The sequence below is a fragment of the Rhea americana genome, unplaced genomic scaffold (genome assembly GCF_003343005.1).
Source record: "Rhea americana isolate MKP2758 unplaced genomic scaffold, rheAme1 scaffold_25, whole genome shotgun sequence".
Taxonomy (NCBI): Eukaryota; Metazoa; Chordata; class Aves; order Rheiformes; family Rheidae; genus Rhea; species Rhea americana.
In genome coordinates this window covers 2,928,475-2,945,125 of record NW_028186368.1, presented here as the reverse complement: position 1 = coordinate 2,945,125, position 16,651 = coordinate 2,928,475, and the positions used below count along the sequence as shown (strand labels likewise).

Sequence of the window (16,651 nt, the reverse complement as noted above, 5' to 3'; positions counted from 1 at the left end):
AAAAAAAAAAAAAAAAAAAACACACAATCAAGTGAAATCTTTCAGGCAAAACCCAAGCACGAAATTTTTAAGATAGTTCTTCCAAGATGACCTGAAAGTATTAAACACCTATAAGAGGGTCTTTTTCCAAGGGAAAGAAACTGTCTTTATCTGTAAAGTGCCATATAAGCTGTATGATTCAACATAAGAAGAACACTTACTATACAGTTTGGCTTTGTTGCTAAAACCTTGGGACACAGTTTCAGCACATTAACACAGAATGCCAAGATTCAATACCAGTATTTGCAGAACAAAAGCAATCATGACAGGTAAAACAAAATGGCCTTAATATTTCAAATGTTTTCAGAGTTCACATGCCTACCTTTTATTTACATTTAGTAATTTGTTAACCAGCCCATTTTTCACTTAAGCAAAAATTGCAATCTTTATTGTATAAACATTAGGAACAACAGAAAACTATGAGCTCTGTTAACTCTCCTCCACCAAATATATCGATATCTAAATCTAAAACTAAAGTCATTATATATTATGTCTGGAAATGTTATTTAATTATTTAATGTTATTATATAATTTCAAACATCATCTGAAGACATCAACTGGATTCAGTTACGTTGTTGTGCCAATTACTCCTATTCCTATAAAAATTTATTTAAGACAGAATTAGTTTCAGCTTTTCAATTTTCAACACAGTTTTGAAAAACCCTAAGGAAACCCAGGATGCAAGTGTACTCCACCTTACTTTCCTGCATCCCAAGCAGTTCTCTCAGTTACCACCACGTCACTGAATCAGTCCTTCCTATCCTGGCACCTACGGTAAGAATTCTCAAATTAAACCTATCCCATATCCACAGAGATTCTCCAGAAGGATTGGAGCAAATGGAAGTGTGAAGTACATAGAGAGAGACACCCCCTTACAAGGCTTGTGAGCAAGTCAGCTGGACACAGGAAGTAGACACTGCTCAGATTTCATCTCAGGATTAACAGATAAATAAATGCACTTCTTCACTTCGATAAACATTTCTATTGTTCATGTGGATGTTKTAAGAAAGACTTTACCAGCATTCTATCTTAGCAGGCTTTGATGGAGATTTCCAAGGCAAATAGCTAAGCAGGAGCTCCTTATTCATGGTGGGTGAAATTAAAAGTCAAAGTGCAGAAGTGCTTGTTGAATGTGCTGATCTCTAGCTCATCCACAGAATATCTGCAGAAGAGTGTACCCAAATAGTACATGCTGATTTGGAAACTCTTTTTTTTTTTTTTTTTTTTTTTTCTCTCCCAGAAGGCTTTGCAGAAAAAGAACCTTTGTAGTAGCTGGAATAACCAAGAGAGTTTTCACATAGCAAAGTAGGGGGACCTTTCCTGAATTTCAGTATTCCTCGGGGACTTTATCATACTACCACACTTAATCCTCACCGCAAGAGGGTCAAAGGATCCCCTCCTGCAAGCTCACCTGCAGCTTTCTAGTTTACAGCACTTCAATGCTGTACTCGTAGCATACCAAGCAAGCTTACTTGACAAATATTATCCATGACAATTCTGGACAGATCGAGTTCAGTTACAGTGGGACACTGTTTTTAAACCAGATACTGAAGGTAATAAACTTACATAAGTTATTTTGTGTGAAACAGGCACAATGTTTGCCAATCTGGGCAGAATTCCAAMTGGATGCTACTTTGAGGTGAAAGACATCTCATTATAATCCTCTGCAATATAGCCAAATGAGTTTTGCCCCAGTTGTCCTTTTTACATACAAATTCCCATTTTTTTTTTGAATTCAGTTATAGCTATTTTTGGAAGATAACTTTAAATTTAGGGATGATTTCACATTACAAACCAACAGCAGAAGTGGCTGAATTTCAAGAAACCAAAAGGACATTTCCTGCAAGAATCCCCCAAGATTAAATCAGTCACTAGACGTTCAATATGAAATCTGTCTCAGTGTAGCTAAGGTCATAGGCAGCAGCATTATGGAAAATTTGCTCTGTTGATTGCAGGTGCCATTAGAGCAGGAAAAAAATATTCAAATTGAACTCGTGAAAGCATTAGAAAGCATTCACCTGATTGCCATTAATATCATCTAGTCAGCACCAACATTCTTCAAGAAAGCACGTATGATTTTAAAAATAAAAGAGTTTAGGTAATGAGCAGGATCCTCCTTACCCCTGAGGCATCTGACAGGAGCAGCACATATAAAATGCTTGAATGACAGCACTTAGTCTGTTTGCTGTCATGGAGATAACATCCTGACAATCAGCATAAGCTTCCTGCTTCCCGGCAACATCATATGTTTTCGAATCCCCAGTGTCAGCAGATAGCACTTTGCTGTCAGTTCCTGCAGTGGCAAAGGAAGGCGTAGGAGTAGCATCCTGGTGATCTGGTCCTTTCTGCTTCAGTAAAATAGAAGTAATGTTGGCAGAGTCCCTTTTGTTTTTCATCAGTTCTGTGGCTATAAGGACTAGCCATTCATCTAAAGAATGCCAGAGCAGTTCCAGTGGCTGCAATAAACACATGCGAAAAAAGACAAAAAAAACAGGACAGATGTAGATTAGACACAGAATGATCACATCATTAAGCATCACACATATCATTACGCTTTCAATGATACTTTAGAAGTTGTGTTAGAGACTGGAGTCAGATACTCATAAAAACTTATTTATTCGTAGCCGCAGAATACATAAAGAGAAAATTTCATATAGAAGGAAAACAATCAAGTAGTAGATGAACCAAAGACAAAACAATTCAGAAAAAGTAGAACACTGAAGGCTTTAACACATTTTGGCCTTATGGTTTTTACACAGCACACTACTGCCTGACTGCTGCAGTCAAGCAGAGGCGATAATATACATGCTGGGTTTTCAGAACAAGAGTATACCAGTTCTTTTTTCAGGTGCTGGTCAAAGAAGCTCCCCTCATCATGCAGATGGGACACTGTAAGTATCAAAAACCCTAAATAAAGGTGTTGATATTCACACTCATGCACATATCTTACCAGATACCCTTTACGCACAGAGCAAGATCATATAGGTTCCGATAGTATCACAGATGTCTCAAAGTAAGTGTCACTAACACTAGCTTTATAAAATGGAAATGAGTAACAGTGGAATTTAACATCAATTTTTAAAGTTACTCATTTAATTAATTGTATTTTTTTTAAAATACTGAACAAAGTCACTTTTTATTCAGGATCACCAGCTTATAAACAATATAATCAAAATCTGGCACTATTCTATCATTACGCATTTGCTCTCAGCTGCGGGCTTACTAAAAGGAAGAGAAAGGACTGAGTCTGCTGCTTTCTCAGAAGCATTTCAAAAAATATGAGGACTGACCACACGGTTCTCTGGAGATATTTAAAGGGGACATTTCAGAAGGGTAGAGTCTATTAAATACAAAGATGCTCATTCTACATACTCAAATTTGACTGAAATCTTTCATTGCATTCCAAAACCAAAAGTGCATATCTAATGCATTTCCTTGTCTATATATTACTGTTCCATCAACGTTTTTCATCAATTAAAGCATTTAAAGACTAGTAGACACTGAAAATTACATTCTCAATTTCTAAAGCTGCTTTTAGAGATTAAAAGCTATTTGTAACATACAATACCATAAGTCTACACCATTTGGGTTAGCGTCAGTATACCTAATAGCCATGTGCTCTCAATATGCAATAAATTATTTCTCRCTAAAACTGTGCGTTCAACATATCTGCTGAAATTTACTTGTTAAAACACTCCAGTGCTTCCTAATTTTTAAATAAGGAATTTGAGAAAAGAAAGCCTTGTGCTCCTACTACCGATAAGTTTCTCTAGATGGTGTACTGAATACCTCCAGTATATGCATCATTTTCTACTTAAATGTCTGCCATACAACATCAAGAGCCTGGCTTCTTTCCAAGAACTACTTGCCAGACCTTCACCACAAAACACAATGTAGAACAAGCATTCTAATGGAAAATAAGATTTATTGAACATACGGAAGAATGAAAAAGCAGCTGTATTCATACATATAACTCAACAAGAGAAAACTACTTGGTAGTTATTTACCAGAGTATTTCTACCTCTCTAAAACACAGTTTTCCTCTCTACTCCTTCATCACTTAGCTTGTCAGACAGTTTTTCTACTGGTATTAGGGTCTTACCCTTAACTTCCTCACAGACTTTGCGTGCCTTTCAGAACTCTTATAACTGATTTTTTTTCCAAAGCTAGTATTTCATAGATCCTGATCACAAATTCATTCAAAGGTGTAGTCAAGCATAGTGACTTGAATACTTCACCTTCTATTTTTCAGAGCATAAAGCACTCCTCTCTACATACTGTCCAACACTATCATCCAAGGCTGTCAGCATTTTATATCAGCACCCATGATCAAGCCTTTTCAGTCTGGTAYGGACATATTCAATCAAATCATTAGAAACTTTTTTTTTTCTTTTTTTGCAAAACTGTATGTCAGCATTTTCCAGTTGATTTTTTGGAATTAGACATCAGAGTTGGATCGAGTACCAATCTTCTGCCACTGCATATCTAATCTCTCAAATCTACTGATATAACTACACAACACCCTCCTCCTGACCTACCTAGAAAGCAAGACACTAGAAATCAAACCCATACTCAAACTGCTACATTGGAGCAAAATCTTCTACACTGGAGCAAAATCTTTCACCAGGTGACAGACTTCTAAATACAGGGAGTAAGAGATCACAGCAGGTAAGTCAACTCGGTTCTAGAAATGGATAGTATTTAAAATGAGGGAAAAAAATATTATAAGCTTCCCTATCTTGCTCAATTGGAGAGGGAGATTTTATAGTTAGTTTCTCTAATTTTACTGAATAGTAATTAGAAGAATTTCATTTGAGTTAACAGTAGGTTTCTTTTTCAAGCATCTAAATTCAATAACTGTTTCGTTTCTTACAAGATCAGGCTATCAAAGTGTGTTTTGATTTGCTAATAGTGCTACTTTCAGACACTTGGATAGGCTTGAATTGGAAAAGCCTGTAATAAATTACATATATGGGACTTCAGAAAAGCAAAGATGGCCCTGTCATTTTCTTGTCCTGTCAGAGATAAAATTCTTCAATAATCTCTGATCAAGATGTAGTCACATTTTCAAATATTTCCAGGCTGAGTACAGTGTGACTTTTCAAAAAATAAAATAAAATAAAACAAAAATTCAGAAGCCAGGTGGCTCAATTTCTAAAAATTTCTGATGGGCTTATCTGATCAGATAAGCCCATCAGCATACTGATCTGATCACAGCATAGTATGCTGATCAGAATCAGAATTAGTAATACAGAAAACCAATACACAGCATTTAGAAAAACTCCTAAATAAGTTTTTCTTCATTTCTTGTATTGGATAAAACATGCTTTTGCACCAGCTTTTTAAAAGGACTTTTGACATACATCTTTAAAGGTCATCAGATCCAGACCTTTTTGGACCTAGGAGGAGTGTATTGAGATTAAAAGAGAGAACAGTCCTTATACTACACAATAAAGCTTAACTACTGTTCCTCTGCATAAGCTACAAGGATATCGGAAGACAGTTTTGCCACCGTTCCAAAAGTTTCAAGGAAGCTAAAGAAGCCACTACTGAACACAAATTAGCTTCCTATATACTGAAGACCATATCTAGAAGTCTTCATCTGTCAAGGCAGGCAGAGAGGGAAAGGAAAGTCATTTGCATCACACTTTCTTGTGATCTGGAAACAAGTCAAAGAAAATCTTACATGACATGATCCAGCAGCATGAAAGACTTTTCCTTCATAAAAACTGTATCAAAATTAAGATTATCTTGGACATTTATCCCTACAACCGAATTCTAAGACTAACAGCAAATTACATTGTAAAGGTGCCTTCCTGCAGAATTTTTAATATTGATCTCAAGTTCAAAAACTTTAGGTTCCATTAAAGAGACTCCAGTATATTTGACTTTTTTGGTTCTTCAAAAATATGGATTTAATGTTGTTTTGGAACAACAATTTCTATGGGTTTTTTCGTAGTCTGTCCTTAGAAGTTACATGGCCTACAAAAAAAAATAAAAAAAGAAAGAATTCTGGTCCACTGACATGAGTGTCCCACACGCATCCGCCATRGCTTTTAATGTAAAAACAATTTTTACCATAGGTTTAAGTATCAGCACTAAACAACAAAATCATACAACTGCCAGGTCTTCAAGTAGCTTCCATACCATTGCAATAACCTAGTGTTACAGTTGGGGTTCTTTTCTCCCTTTTAGCAACACTATGTTTCAAGGAGAGGACAAAAAGAAAAAAAAAAGAAAAAAAAGAAAAAGAAAAAGTGAAGACAGGAGGAAGACAAAAATGTGAAGTTATCCAACAGACTCAGCAGTATGTTTAATCTCCCATTACTGGGTTACTGCAAATCTAAATGAGAACAAACTATTCTCAGCTGAAGTTAGCATTGCCAGACCAGTGTGCCCATTGCCAGACTGGAGTAAGTCTGCATCTCCAGTTTTATACGTCACACCCTGATATTTGAATCACTCTAAGAAATATCACAGGTGAAAACATTGGCCTAAACGCAGCTCCGTCTCTGTTTTCAAAATTCTAAAATAAATATATTCATTAAAATAACAACAATAATAAACTTAAAGCCATCCTGAATTTTTTTTGTTAGCTAATACAACAGTAGTTGTATTTTGCTCATTTGTTAAAAATCATTAATACTGTTTTTATACAATTAAGAATACTGCTATTTTTCTGGGACAAGATCAATTTTGCAATACAAGTCTACCGCATAAGACTTAACTCCATAGCAAACTAAGAAACAATTTTTTTCAGCATACAAAGTACTATGGCTAGACAGCTAAGTGATTTTCCTGAAATACTACTTGTTTTGCAAACTGCAGTTCAATAATTGTTCTTTTTAGCGAATTCTGAAATGATCGAGCTGAAAATCATGAAACGTAGCTTCCCCCCCACCCCCTTTTAGGCTATGAGTGAAAAACTAAACACAGGGAGATGAAGATTTGACAAGAAAGTATAAGAGACTACTTGTACAATCGTCTCACTGTAGATATATCCTTATTAAACATGCTTAGCATTTGCTTGTTTACTTGATCTATTTTGGCCAATTTTAACTAAAACTACTGGAAAATGTTGTCTTTAATAAAAATGATACATGACAGTGTAGGTCACTGGTTTTGGAAAATCAGATTAAGTTCAGTATGGAACAGTTTAGCTCAAAATATTTCAGAGACCAATTCTGAAGGACAAGTATTACGTACATTTAGCACACAGTACTTTTTCACACTCAAGCACTAGTTTAATATCTATGATATAAATCAATTTATTATTAAAATAATTTTGCCATCAGAAAACCATTTGTGTTTGTTTTCTTAGTCTAATATTATCCTTCCTTCCAAGAGAAGGAATTAAAAAAAAAAAAAAACTACTTAGCTAAATATAGCTGTAATTAAGGTATCACCTCACATGACATTATCAGTGTAGCTCTGTCTTAAAAGTCATTAGTGGTAACCTGATGAACACATCAAATCAGCAACTTTAAAATACATCATTTTCATAGCAGTACTGCAGGAAATGCAAAGTTTAGGGAAAACTCACATCATGTAATCACTGGCATCTAAACTGGGAGATATAAATTGTGCTGTGTAATAGGACAGAAGCAGACAGACTACAAAAACAAACAAAAACCCTTCTGTTCTTGCTATCTAGGTACTCCTCACCAACAAATATAATAAACCTTCAGAAATTAAACACACAAATGGCTAGCACCCAACTCAAGTGCTTGAAAGCGGCTATAAATCAGTAAGTTTGTGAGGGTAGTAGTAAACCGTTAAGTTTTAAAGTATGTAATAATAAAATGCAGGAATTTGGGGAAAAAATCCACAGAGTGCAAACAATGAACAGATGAAGAATTCAATTTTTTCCATCCATCTTGTGGAGCTGGATAAAACTGAATCACAAGAACTCTCAATAAACCTCTAAGTATGATTTTGAAGTTACATTAATACAATCCAGTCTACTGCTTAATATTAGCACATTTTTAGATTACTATACTGTTAAAAATAAAATTAGAAATAAAACCAAAGTTTATGAAAAATAACCAAGTAACTAAACCGCCAAGCATCTAATAAAATAATAAATTAAACAAGAAATAAACAAAAATTGTAAGATGAGATGTGCATCAGTGGTTAAATGAATCTAGCGCAAAAAATAAAGAGAAGAAAAGAGGTAGACTTAACTTAAGAAGGGATAGGGACATCAACCAAACTTACTTCCTGTTCATGAGATGTCTGATTAATGAATGCATGCTTTGTGAAATTCATCTCTTTAACGTCTATCTTCCTAACAACATCATATACTTTTCTGACCTTGAACACCTGACTTCTTGGAGTTTTATTTCCATTGTAGCCCATGTCATTTCCATTACTGGGAGAGGATGGGCCAATGCGAAAGACATGACAAAATATCCTCACGATCCTTAAGAGACTCTTCATTTGAGCTTCATAATTACTTGACAAGCTGAGGGAAAAAAAATGAATATTTAAGTTTCTCTTCCAGATGAAACAATTTAGTATATCAAGGAGTAAACAACCTAATGTTAGGGTCYGATTTGCATGCTGAAAAAAAAAGTAGCTTTAACCCTAGTAAATTTGAACTTTCATTCCCTGCACCATCCCAGGAAGTCAAACATAAACACCACATTTTTATTAATATCTATTCATAAGTTTAATTTGAAGTTAAATAAAACAGCAAATTCCAGATCTTGAAAAATAATTCAATTAATTTTATGCATATGTACACTTCTTATGAACCATACGACAGAAACACAATTTACTACTATAAAGATTATAACATATGAAACAAATTTGGACATCCAGTTGGAAATGTTTTTCAATATAGAAAAGATAGCATCTTTCAGTTCATTGGTCAACTGTATTAACTGGATATCCTGCCACAGCCCAATATAACCTGTTATCTCAAATGTGCATAAACTACCTCAGTCAGGTAAGAGATGAGGATGATAAAAATGGCACTGATTCTACTCAAGAAAAGTGATCTAAAAGATATTACATAAATAAAAAAACACCTTACTAGTACAGTCATCAATAAATATATGAGAAGTTTTACATCTTTTTAAAATGAATTAACCAACACTGAACTCTACAAGAATTCCTTTAGCACCAATACAGTGTAGTATCTAAGATATCCACAGGTTCATGTACAAGCAGAACAGCCTCATATTCAGCTTACTTTTCTCTCCTTAGACCCAAGTAGTAAAAATTCTTCAATTTGAACACATAACAAAAACTGTAAGAAATTAAAACTTCTTGTATAAAATTCTATACAGATAATATTTGACTATATATCTAACTCTATCCTCAAAACATTTGTAAATTTAAAAGTATGCTTAACTATATGATTGGCTTATACCAGAAAACAGACACCATAGAAGATGCTGTAAGCCTCTGATGAGATGCTGTTTATTCACAAATCTGTAAAAAAAAAAAAAGCTAGTTTCAATCTATCTAAACTAGATCACAGAATTCTACTTCTCTTCCCTCATTCTCCTACAGGCAAATTTGCAGAAGCATCTTAGATCTCCCACAATAATATAAATAACACATAAATTTAATGCCTTCAGAAAAATGTAAATGGTATGATGAATTTCTAACATTAGGTATGTATAATACTTACTGTTGAATTGTGTCTAGGACTATTTGTAGCATCACAGCACCTTTATCATCACTTGCCCTCCCTATGGTATAGAGGTAATAAAGGGTAAAGAAAAGAACTAATTTGCTTACAGCAGTGAGACTACCGGTGAGGTGTTAATTAAAAAGAAAAAAAAATAAAGATTTTATCAAACTGATACACAAAATACAACTTTCTTGCCAATATTTAAATTTCTGCCAGAGAAGTATTTGGTAAATCTGGGTAACAAAGCAATACAAAGAGTGAACAGTGCAAAGGTAGGAATACTGACGTCCACCCCAGTCAGGAAACTTGCATTACCTAGTTCAAAATTATTTATGTTTACCAGAGGCTCTGGCCACAGCTATAAGTTAGCATTTAGAAAATCTTTACTTATATACAATCTATGAACACAAGTAAGTAATTTAAATATTGGAAAAAAAAATATATTTTAACTGAGCTTTATCATCCCTCAGCAGTGTTTTCCACATGACATTCATAAATTAAAAAAGGTTCGAGTGCTTTTAATAGTTTACTGACTCTTTTACCAGCATAAATACATAGCTAAACCCAGTCTGAACCAGCAAAACCAAATTATGTCAAATTAAAATTATTTCTTGGAAAGAGGAAATACTCATTTGAGGTAATGCTAGCTTAACAAGCTCCCTGTTGGCATTCAAGGCAGAACTCCTCAGCCAGAAGCCTATTGGAACTCCAGGCTACCTCCTGTTAAGTATTACAGAAAATATATTTTTGACTCTTTGGATTTAAAAGACAAACCAACTCAACATCAATTGGATGAGGGTTAGACTCACAAAACCAACTTTTTGAAGATACTAGTTCAGCCATGTAAGTATCATTATTTGAGGTTGTAATGCAGAATGGGTGTATTTCCTATTATTTGCTGAGATAGGGCAGAAAGAGGCCCATGCTTAGAGGTCTATATCCACCAAGTACCATCCTCATTATGCCAATTAACAAAATAATTAAGAAATACTTAGTTGAAGCAGAGGTTGAAACCTCTGACATAGAATAGAATTAGCAAGATTAGAGAGCGATCTCTGAGAAWAATCAGAGATGTAGTTTTTGCAAAATTGCCTCTTTTAATAGAAAAAGAAAATAATCCTATTTCCTTTGAGACATATTACAACATATCAAATATAAGCGGGCCAGTATAAGGTCACAAGATGCCCTAGCTACAGGTATCTCTGGAAGTGCCTTCCCACCCAATACAATGCAAAGCTTCCAACTTGTCCCCAACCTGAGCTAGTAAATCCACCTTCAGCAATACAGGAATAAATATCAGCTCAGATTCAGAAACAGTACAATTCCATAAATATTGTTTCAAGAGCCTTGCAGAKGAAACTTTACATTGCTTGATATAAAGGAGTAACAATACCAATAAATCAAATCTAAACACAAAGTAACCAATTCATCTTCGAAGATCTTGAAATAGAAACAAATACTGCCTCACATGATCCAGCTCCCACAGTTTCTGACAATATCCACCTAACAAAGCAAGTTCGAAACCCTTTCCTGTAGGTTGGATTTAAACTTTAGCACAGTTTACATGTTGAAAACCTACTGGCTCTACAGAAGTAGGAATGTGTTACTAGTTAAGCTGACTGCATACTTAACCACACCAACAGCTAGAATTCTTTTTAAAAAAATTATCTTTGCAACAGCAAAATAAAATGGCATTAACACTTCTTTCCACTTTAACCCCAAAAGTTTGTGGGGTTTAAATCTTTTGTGCATATTCATTGAGGCAAAAGCCTCTCAAAACAAGATGGTGATTAACAGGGTCAGGAGATCCCAAGCAATGCCTAGTGGTTCTAATCTGCCATTTACAAGCTGGATAGAAACTTAACACGACTGATAGGGAAGGAAAAAAAAACAGCTAGAACTACAGCATGTAATTTAGTCTCCCTGCTAACTGATGGGCTACTAGAAGCCCCCAAACAGCTAAACAGAATCACTCAAAATGTTGTCCTCCTACAGCCTATGCAGACATCCTCTCCAGATACAGAATGATCTCTTAACCTTCACTTTTCCAAAAAGTCATCCAAGAACATGTTAATAAAGAACTGCTGCTAGGCTTTCATGCTCTTCAGTCCTTTCAGAAAACATTTCCTTAGCTTCTAATAGGCATAAGGGTTAAAACAAATTCTGCTAGCTATTGAAAACTGTCAGATTTTACTGATGTTTCAACAGACTACAGATGAGGCGTTTTACACAGAGTCCCTCAAACAAAGGCCACAAAAGTTAGGAAAGCATACTAAGAAAATATGCTTGCTTATTTGAGGTGCTTTCTCAAGTAACTACTTACACTGCTGAGATAAGTCACTGTTAGATGTATTTTTGGTCTGCTGCAGAGGAGATGTTCTTATATATTACASACAACAAAAGGACAGCAAATGTAACAAATGAGACAAGTCTGAGGTAACAAAATCCTCTTCAAACATGCTAGGAAAGCACACAGATAGTAAAGATGTAGAACAGAAAAAGAAAGGAAGAAAGGAAAAAGAATTACAGTTGCTAAAAAGCTTCCCTTTCTAGAGCTTACACAGTTATTTCAAACAAATATTTTTCTTCTCCCACAACCTAAGTTTCTACTTGCCAGTAGCTACAGGAGGAGGACACCAACTTTCTCTCCTGAAATTCTTGTGAAGGCAGTAATCTAAAAAGGCACTGTCATACAGAATCAGATCTGAGACCCATCTACTTCAGCATGCAGCCAGTAAGGGATGGTTTAAATTTTTAACCCTGTTAAATAGCATCAACTGCTAGGTAGGTTAGCAACCTACTTATGATCCTCTGACACTTACCTCAGCAGTTTGTGACCATTTGTTGTAGCAACTTCAGCAAGACTTGTTAGGATTTTATGATACTGGCTTTCACTCTGCTGAGACAAGTGTTCCAGAACTTGCCGCAACTGGTAAATTAAAACAGAAGAAATTGCATAATGTCAAGGAGTTGCAAAATTTGACTTAAATTTAATTCAGATCACTAGCACCCAAGCTAGCTGTAGCTTCTAGAAATGGTAATGCAYGCTTCTCTATTATCCAATATCCAGTCTAACCTAACATTCCATTACATCTTGCAAACAAAACTTTAGAGAAAATATATACTTTTTATAGTCATTTTATGGACTACAGGATATAATCATCGCATGAATGCTAAGAACGCTAAATGCTTAGTCATATAGTGTTAATTTGTACAACTTATAAATTATACAATTTATTTTCATCTGAAAAATAAATGGAATTCACATTCAAATTCTGAAGGCTATTAGCATACATCTTTCAAGTTCATAATTCTACCATTTACCCACCTCCCCAGTTCACTCCTCTGCTAGATTATGGCATGGTATAGACGAACTTTAGATTATAGAGTTTGCTTTCACAACCTTCATTCTTGCTCAAAACACTGAATACCCTCCGTTGGGTAAAAATTCATATCCTGCTAATCAATAATTCCTTATAATTACTTTCTCTTATCTAATTTACTCTTTTTCTTGCTAGCAGCATTATTTGGCTCACAAAGACTAGAGGCCATCAATGTCCAAACACTGCTCTGTCTTCCAATCCTTTGTTCTACACTTTTCTCGGGCCTAAGCAGTTTTTTTATAGATAAATTAACTCTTCAGTGACACTGTTCTTCRTGCATCCCTATTGTTTCCTCCCTTATCTCACTCTCATTTTCAGAAAGCTTGGTAATCCTTCTCATAGAATTACTGAAACATGAGATGAAAAGGAATCTCAGGAGGTTATCTAGTCCAATTCTCTGCCTCAAGACAGGAAAAAAATATCTGTGATCCAGACTGGCTTATCATTTTAGGGCTTTTTGATTCTGGAGGCTCTGGAGCTTCAGCACATCATCTCTTTTAATATTTCACTATCCTTAACTATTTTAGAGTTTTCCTCATGGACAAACTGAATCTTTAGCTACAAATTTCTATGGCAATAYCTTTATCTTATTTGCTGTAAAATGTTATTTCTTTGCTCCTTTGAGCAGCCTTTCACATATATAAGATAACCACCAAGCTGTTTCTTACCCTAAACTCCTTTAAGCTAAGTAACTTCAGTTCTTCAAACCTTTTCATAGAGTCCGCATTCCTTATATTTGTAAGTCTCATTAATCTCCTCAGTATCTGTCCAATTTATCTTCATCTTCCTTTGAATGTAGTCTCCAAAATGGACAACATATTTCAACTAAGACAGCCAATGACGACTAGTGCATAAAGATTGCTTCACGTGTCTTACAGGCAACAGAAACTCCTTTACTCTCACTCATCATCTCAAAATCACGTGCAACTTGTAACCCACTATGAACTTCAGAACCTTTTCTACAGAACTGCTCCATAGGCAGCAGCTTCCCATATTGTATTCAAATGTTTATTGTTCCTATCTAAACATAGGAGCCCCATGCTTCTCTTCCCAGTGAAGCTCATCCATTCTGCCAGCAGTGTGTTGATAATATTTTTAGCTTTTCAAGAAAATTTAAAATTTGACTCCTGACTTCCAACATACCTTCAATCTCTTATCTTCATGTTATCACTTCAATATAAAATGAACTGGTCTTAACCAAGACTCTGGGCAAAACAGCTCAGAATTAAGCCATGAAAGAACCATACTTAAAAACATTCTTCCATTCTGACAGTGAATATCAGGTCTTTCTTCTACATACACCTCCACCACTAGTCACACACAGGGAGGAAAAAAAAAAAAAAAAAAAAAAATTGTTTTCCTTCTTGTCTTCTACAATAACATTTTCTCATTTACTTTTCGAGGATCTTTTTTGTTCTGTTGTTTCAATTCTTTTACTTGAAATCCTCTACACCATTCCCCCATTCTTCCAGAGTTTTCACCTATCATCTTACCTCGTAAAAGCCAATCCAGTCTCAGAAATGTAAACACTGTTTCTATACACATCTGTGAGTGCTCAGTCTTGTAATGGAAGCAATAAAAACACCCAAAGTACAGAAAACACCACAAACTTCAAAAATCTGGCAAATCAAGTTCAGTAAATTGGCAGATAGCATCTTACCATAATACTACAGTGTTTTTCTCTTCTTTTTTTTTTTTCCTTTTTTTTTTTTTTTTTTTTTTTTTTTTTTTTTTTTTTTTTAATCTAAGGTCTGTACAATTATTTGCAGATATTTTCAAGCAAGCAATGTATTAAAAATCTGTAAGTAATTGGGTTTGGAAAGGAGGATAAAACTACCACATACTTCCTTCTCCCCTAAACAATGAAGAAACAAGTATTCTTTTACTTGTTTTTTTTCTTGCTTTAGAGTGCACTAAAGCCACAATAATGAAAAAAACAAGGTACAGAAGAACCACTGAGAAAGGAATAGTTTAGCACTAGTTCCATCTATGGCACTAATAAAGAAAGAAACTACGTTTGCAGTCTTTCGCACTCTATTTTTACACATTAGCTTCATAAGGATGAGTGTTCACTCCAAATGTTCCTTTCATTCTAGATGATTCAAAACGTGAGACAAATCCTAGAATTGATGCAGATGCAGGTAACGAATAAGTGAAGGCAAATATGCTCAATTACACAAAATAATTGTGTATTTAGAGTGTTTTATCAGCATCATTTCTAAGAGAGCTTGGAAGAGGTCTGCTCTTCCAGTTGTCGCACTGTCTAGATCACTCTGCCAAGTTAGAAGACTAGATTAAATGGATTCTACATTTAATACTGAATTCTCTTGTTTAAAGCTAAGTTAAGGTCATAAATTCTCCATGTGAAAAAAAATAGMGCATAGTGGTTAGCTATTGGATAGCATCTTCTAATCAGAACACTCATATTAAACAATGAGATCTCTACAAAACAGATAGATTTGTAGCTATGCAATACATAATATCATATTACCATATTTTCCCGCAGATCTTCATTCTGTGTCATTTGAATTATTGTCTGGAAAAGTCGAGGATGGTATTGTATTAAGACTTCACAAGTCTCTCCATACCCACCCTAAAAAGCAATAGTTCAAGAAACACTTAATTAAAACAAATACAAGAATTTGAATTTTATAATATTGTAGATGTTAAAACCTACTGAGAAATATAGACAACTTAAAAAAAAAAGCTGAATGCAGAAATTTAATCCCCAAATAAACTGAAATTCAATAAAGTGTCAGAATTAGATATCACATAATGTTTATGAGAAGACAGACCGATATCCAAATTCTTTCAGTATACCAACTCATACAAATCCACCCCCTTTCTCCTCTTTTATAAAGCTTTAGAAAGCCACAGTTACTTTATATCGGAACATTTCCCCTAACAATTCACCAAAGAACAGTACAACACTTAGCTCAGTTACGTCCTATTGTWGATGGATGACAACAGACCAGCTAATTGCATTCCGGAATCTAATCCTACAAAACAAACGCTTTTTCCAAATATTCGTGAACCACAGGAAGTTCYRCCTGASCGTGAGGGGSAATTTCTTCMCTGTGAGAGTGACRGAGCACTGGCRCAGGTTGCCCAGAGAGGTTGTGGAGTCTCCTTCTCTGCAGATCTTCAAGGCCTGCCGGGATGCAACCCTGTCTAMCATGCTCTAGGTGACCCTGCTGAGCAGGGAGGTTGGACTAGATGATCTCCAGAGGTCCCTTCCAACCTTTCTGATTCCATGATTCAGCACAAATCTGACTTTCTAAAGGCAGAAATTGGTTAAATCCATTAAAGGGTTATCTAACATTAAAACTATTACACAAGTATGATCCCACATATGCTCCTAAATCAACAGCTCAGACTAACTTTCCAGAACCTTYGGGGAAAAAGGTTGGGGTTTGGGGGTGGGGGGGAGAGAATTTGAGCTCAAGGCTTATTTACATCAAGTCTTATTTAAGACAGTTGCATTTTGGAAGGGGTACCCAACATTTGAACGCAAACATCAAATTCAACACTGGAAAATAAAAAATGTAATCCATTAAATGCTTCAACTCTAGAAATTCCTTTCTGT

At 35.1% G+C, this 16,651-nt stretch overlaps 1 protein-coding gene across 6 annotated transcripts in view; it reads right to left on the bottom strand.

Moving 5' to 3' along the window:
- Positions 1-16,651, bottom strand: part of HACE1 (HECT domain and ankyrin repeat containing E3 ubiquitin protein ligase 1) — a 53,964-nt gene that overhangs the window by 24,166 nt on the left and 13,147 nt on the right. For 5 of the 6 annotated variants that reach the window (XR_014896107.1, XM_085306931.1, XM_085306932.1 and 2 more), the window contains 4 exons: positions 15,557-15,658; positions 12,505-12,611; positions 8,257-8,503; positions 2,161-2,495 (listed from right to left, as the gene is read on the bottom strand). Coding sequence is in view for 5 of the 6 variants with exons in the window: in XM_085306931.1 (XP_085163057.1) it covers positions 2,161-2,495; positions 8,257-8,503; positions 12,505-12,611; positions 15,557-15,658 (791 nt within the window). In the remaining variant the exon portion in view is untranslated. The remainder of the gene's footprint in view (positions 1-2,160; positions 2,496-8,256; positions 8,504-12,504; positions 12,612-15,556; positions 15,659-16,651) is intronic. The other variant, XM_085306933.1, reaches the window with a different exon arrangement.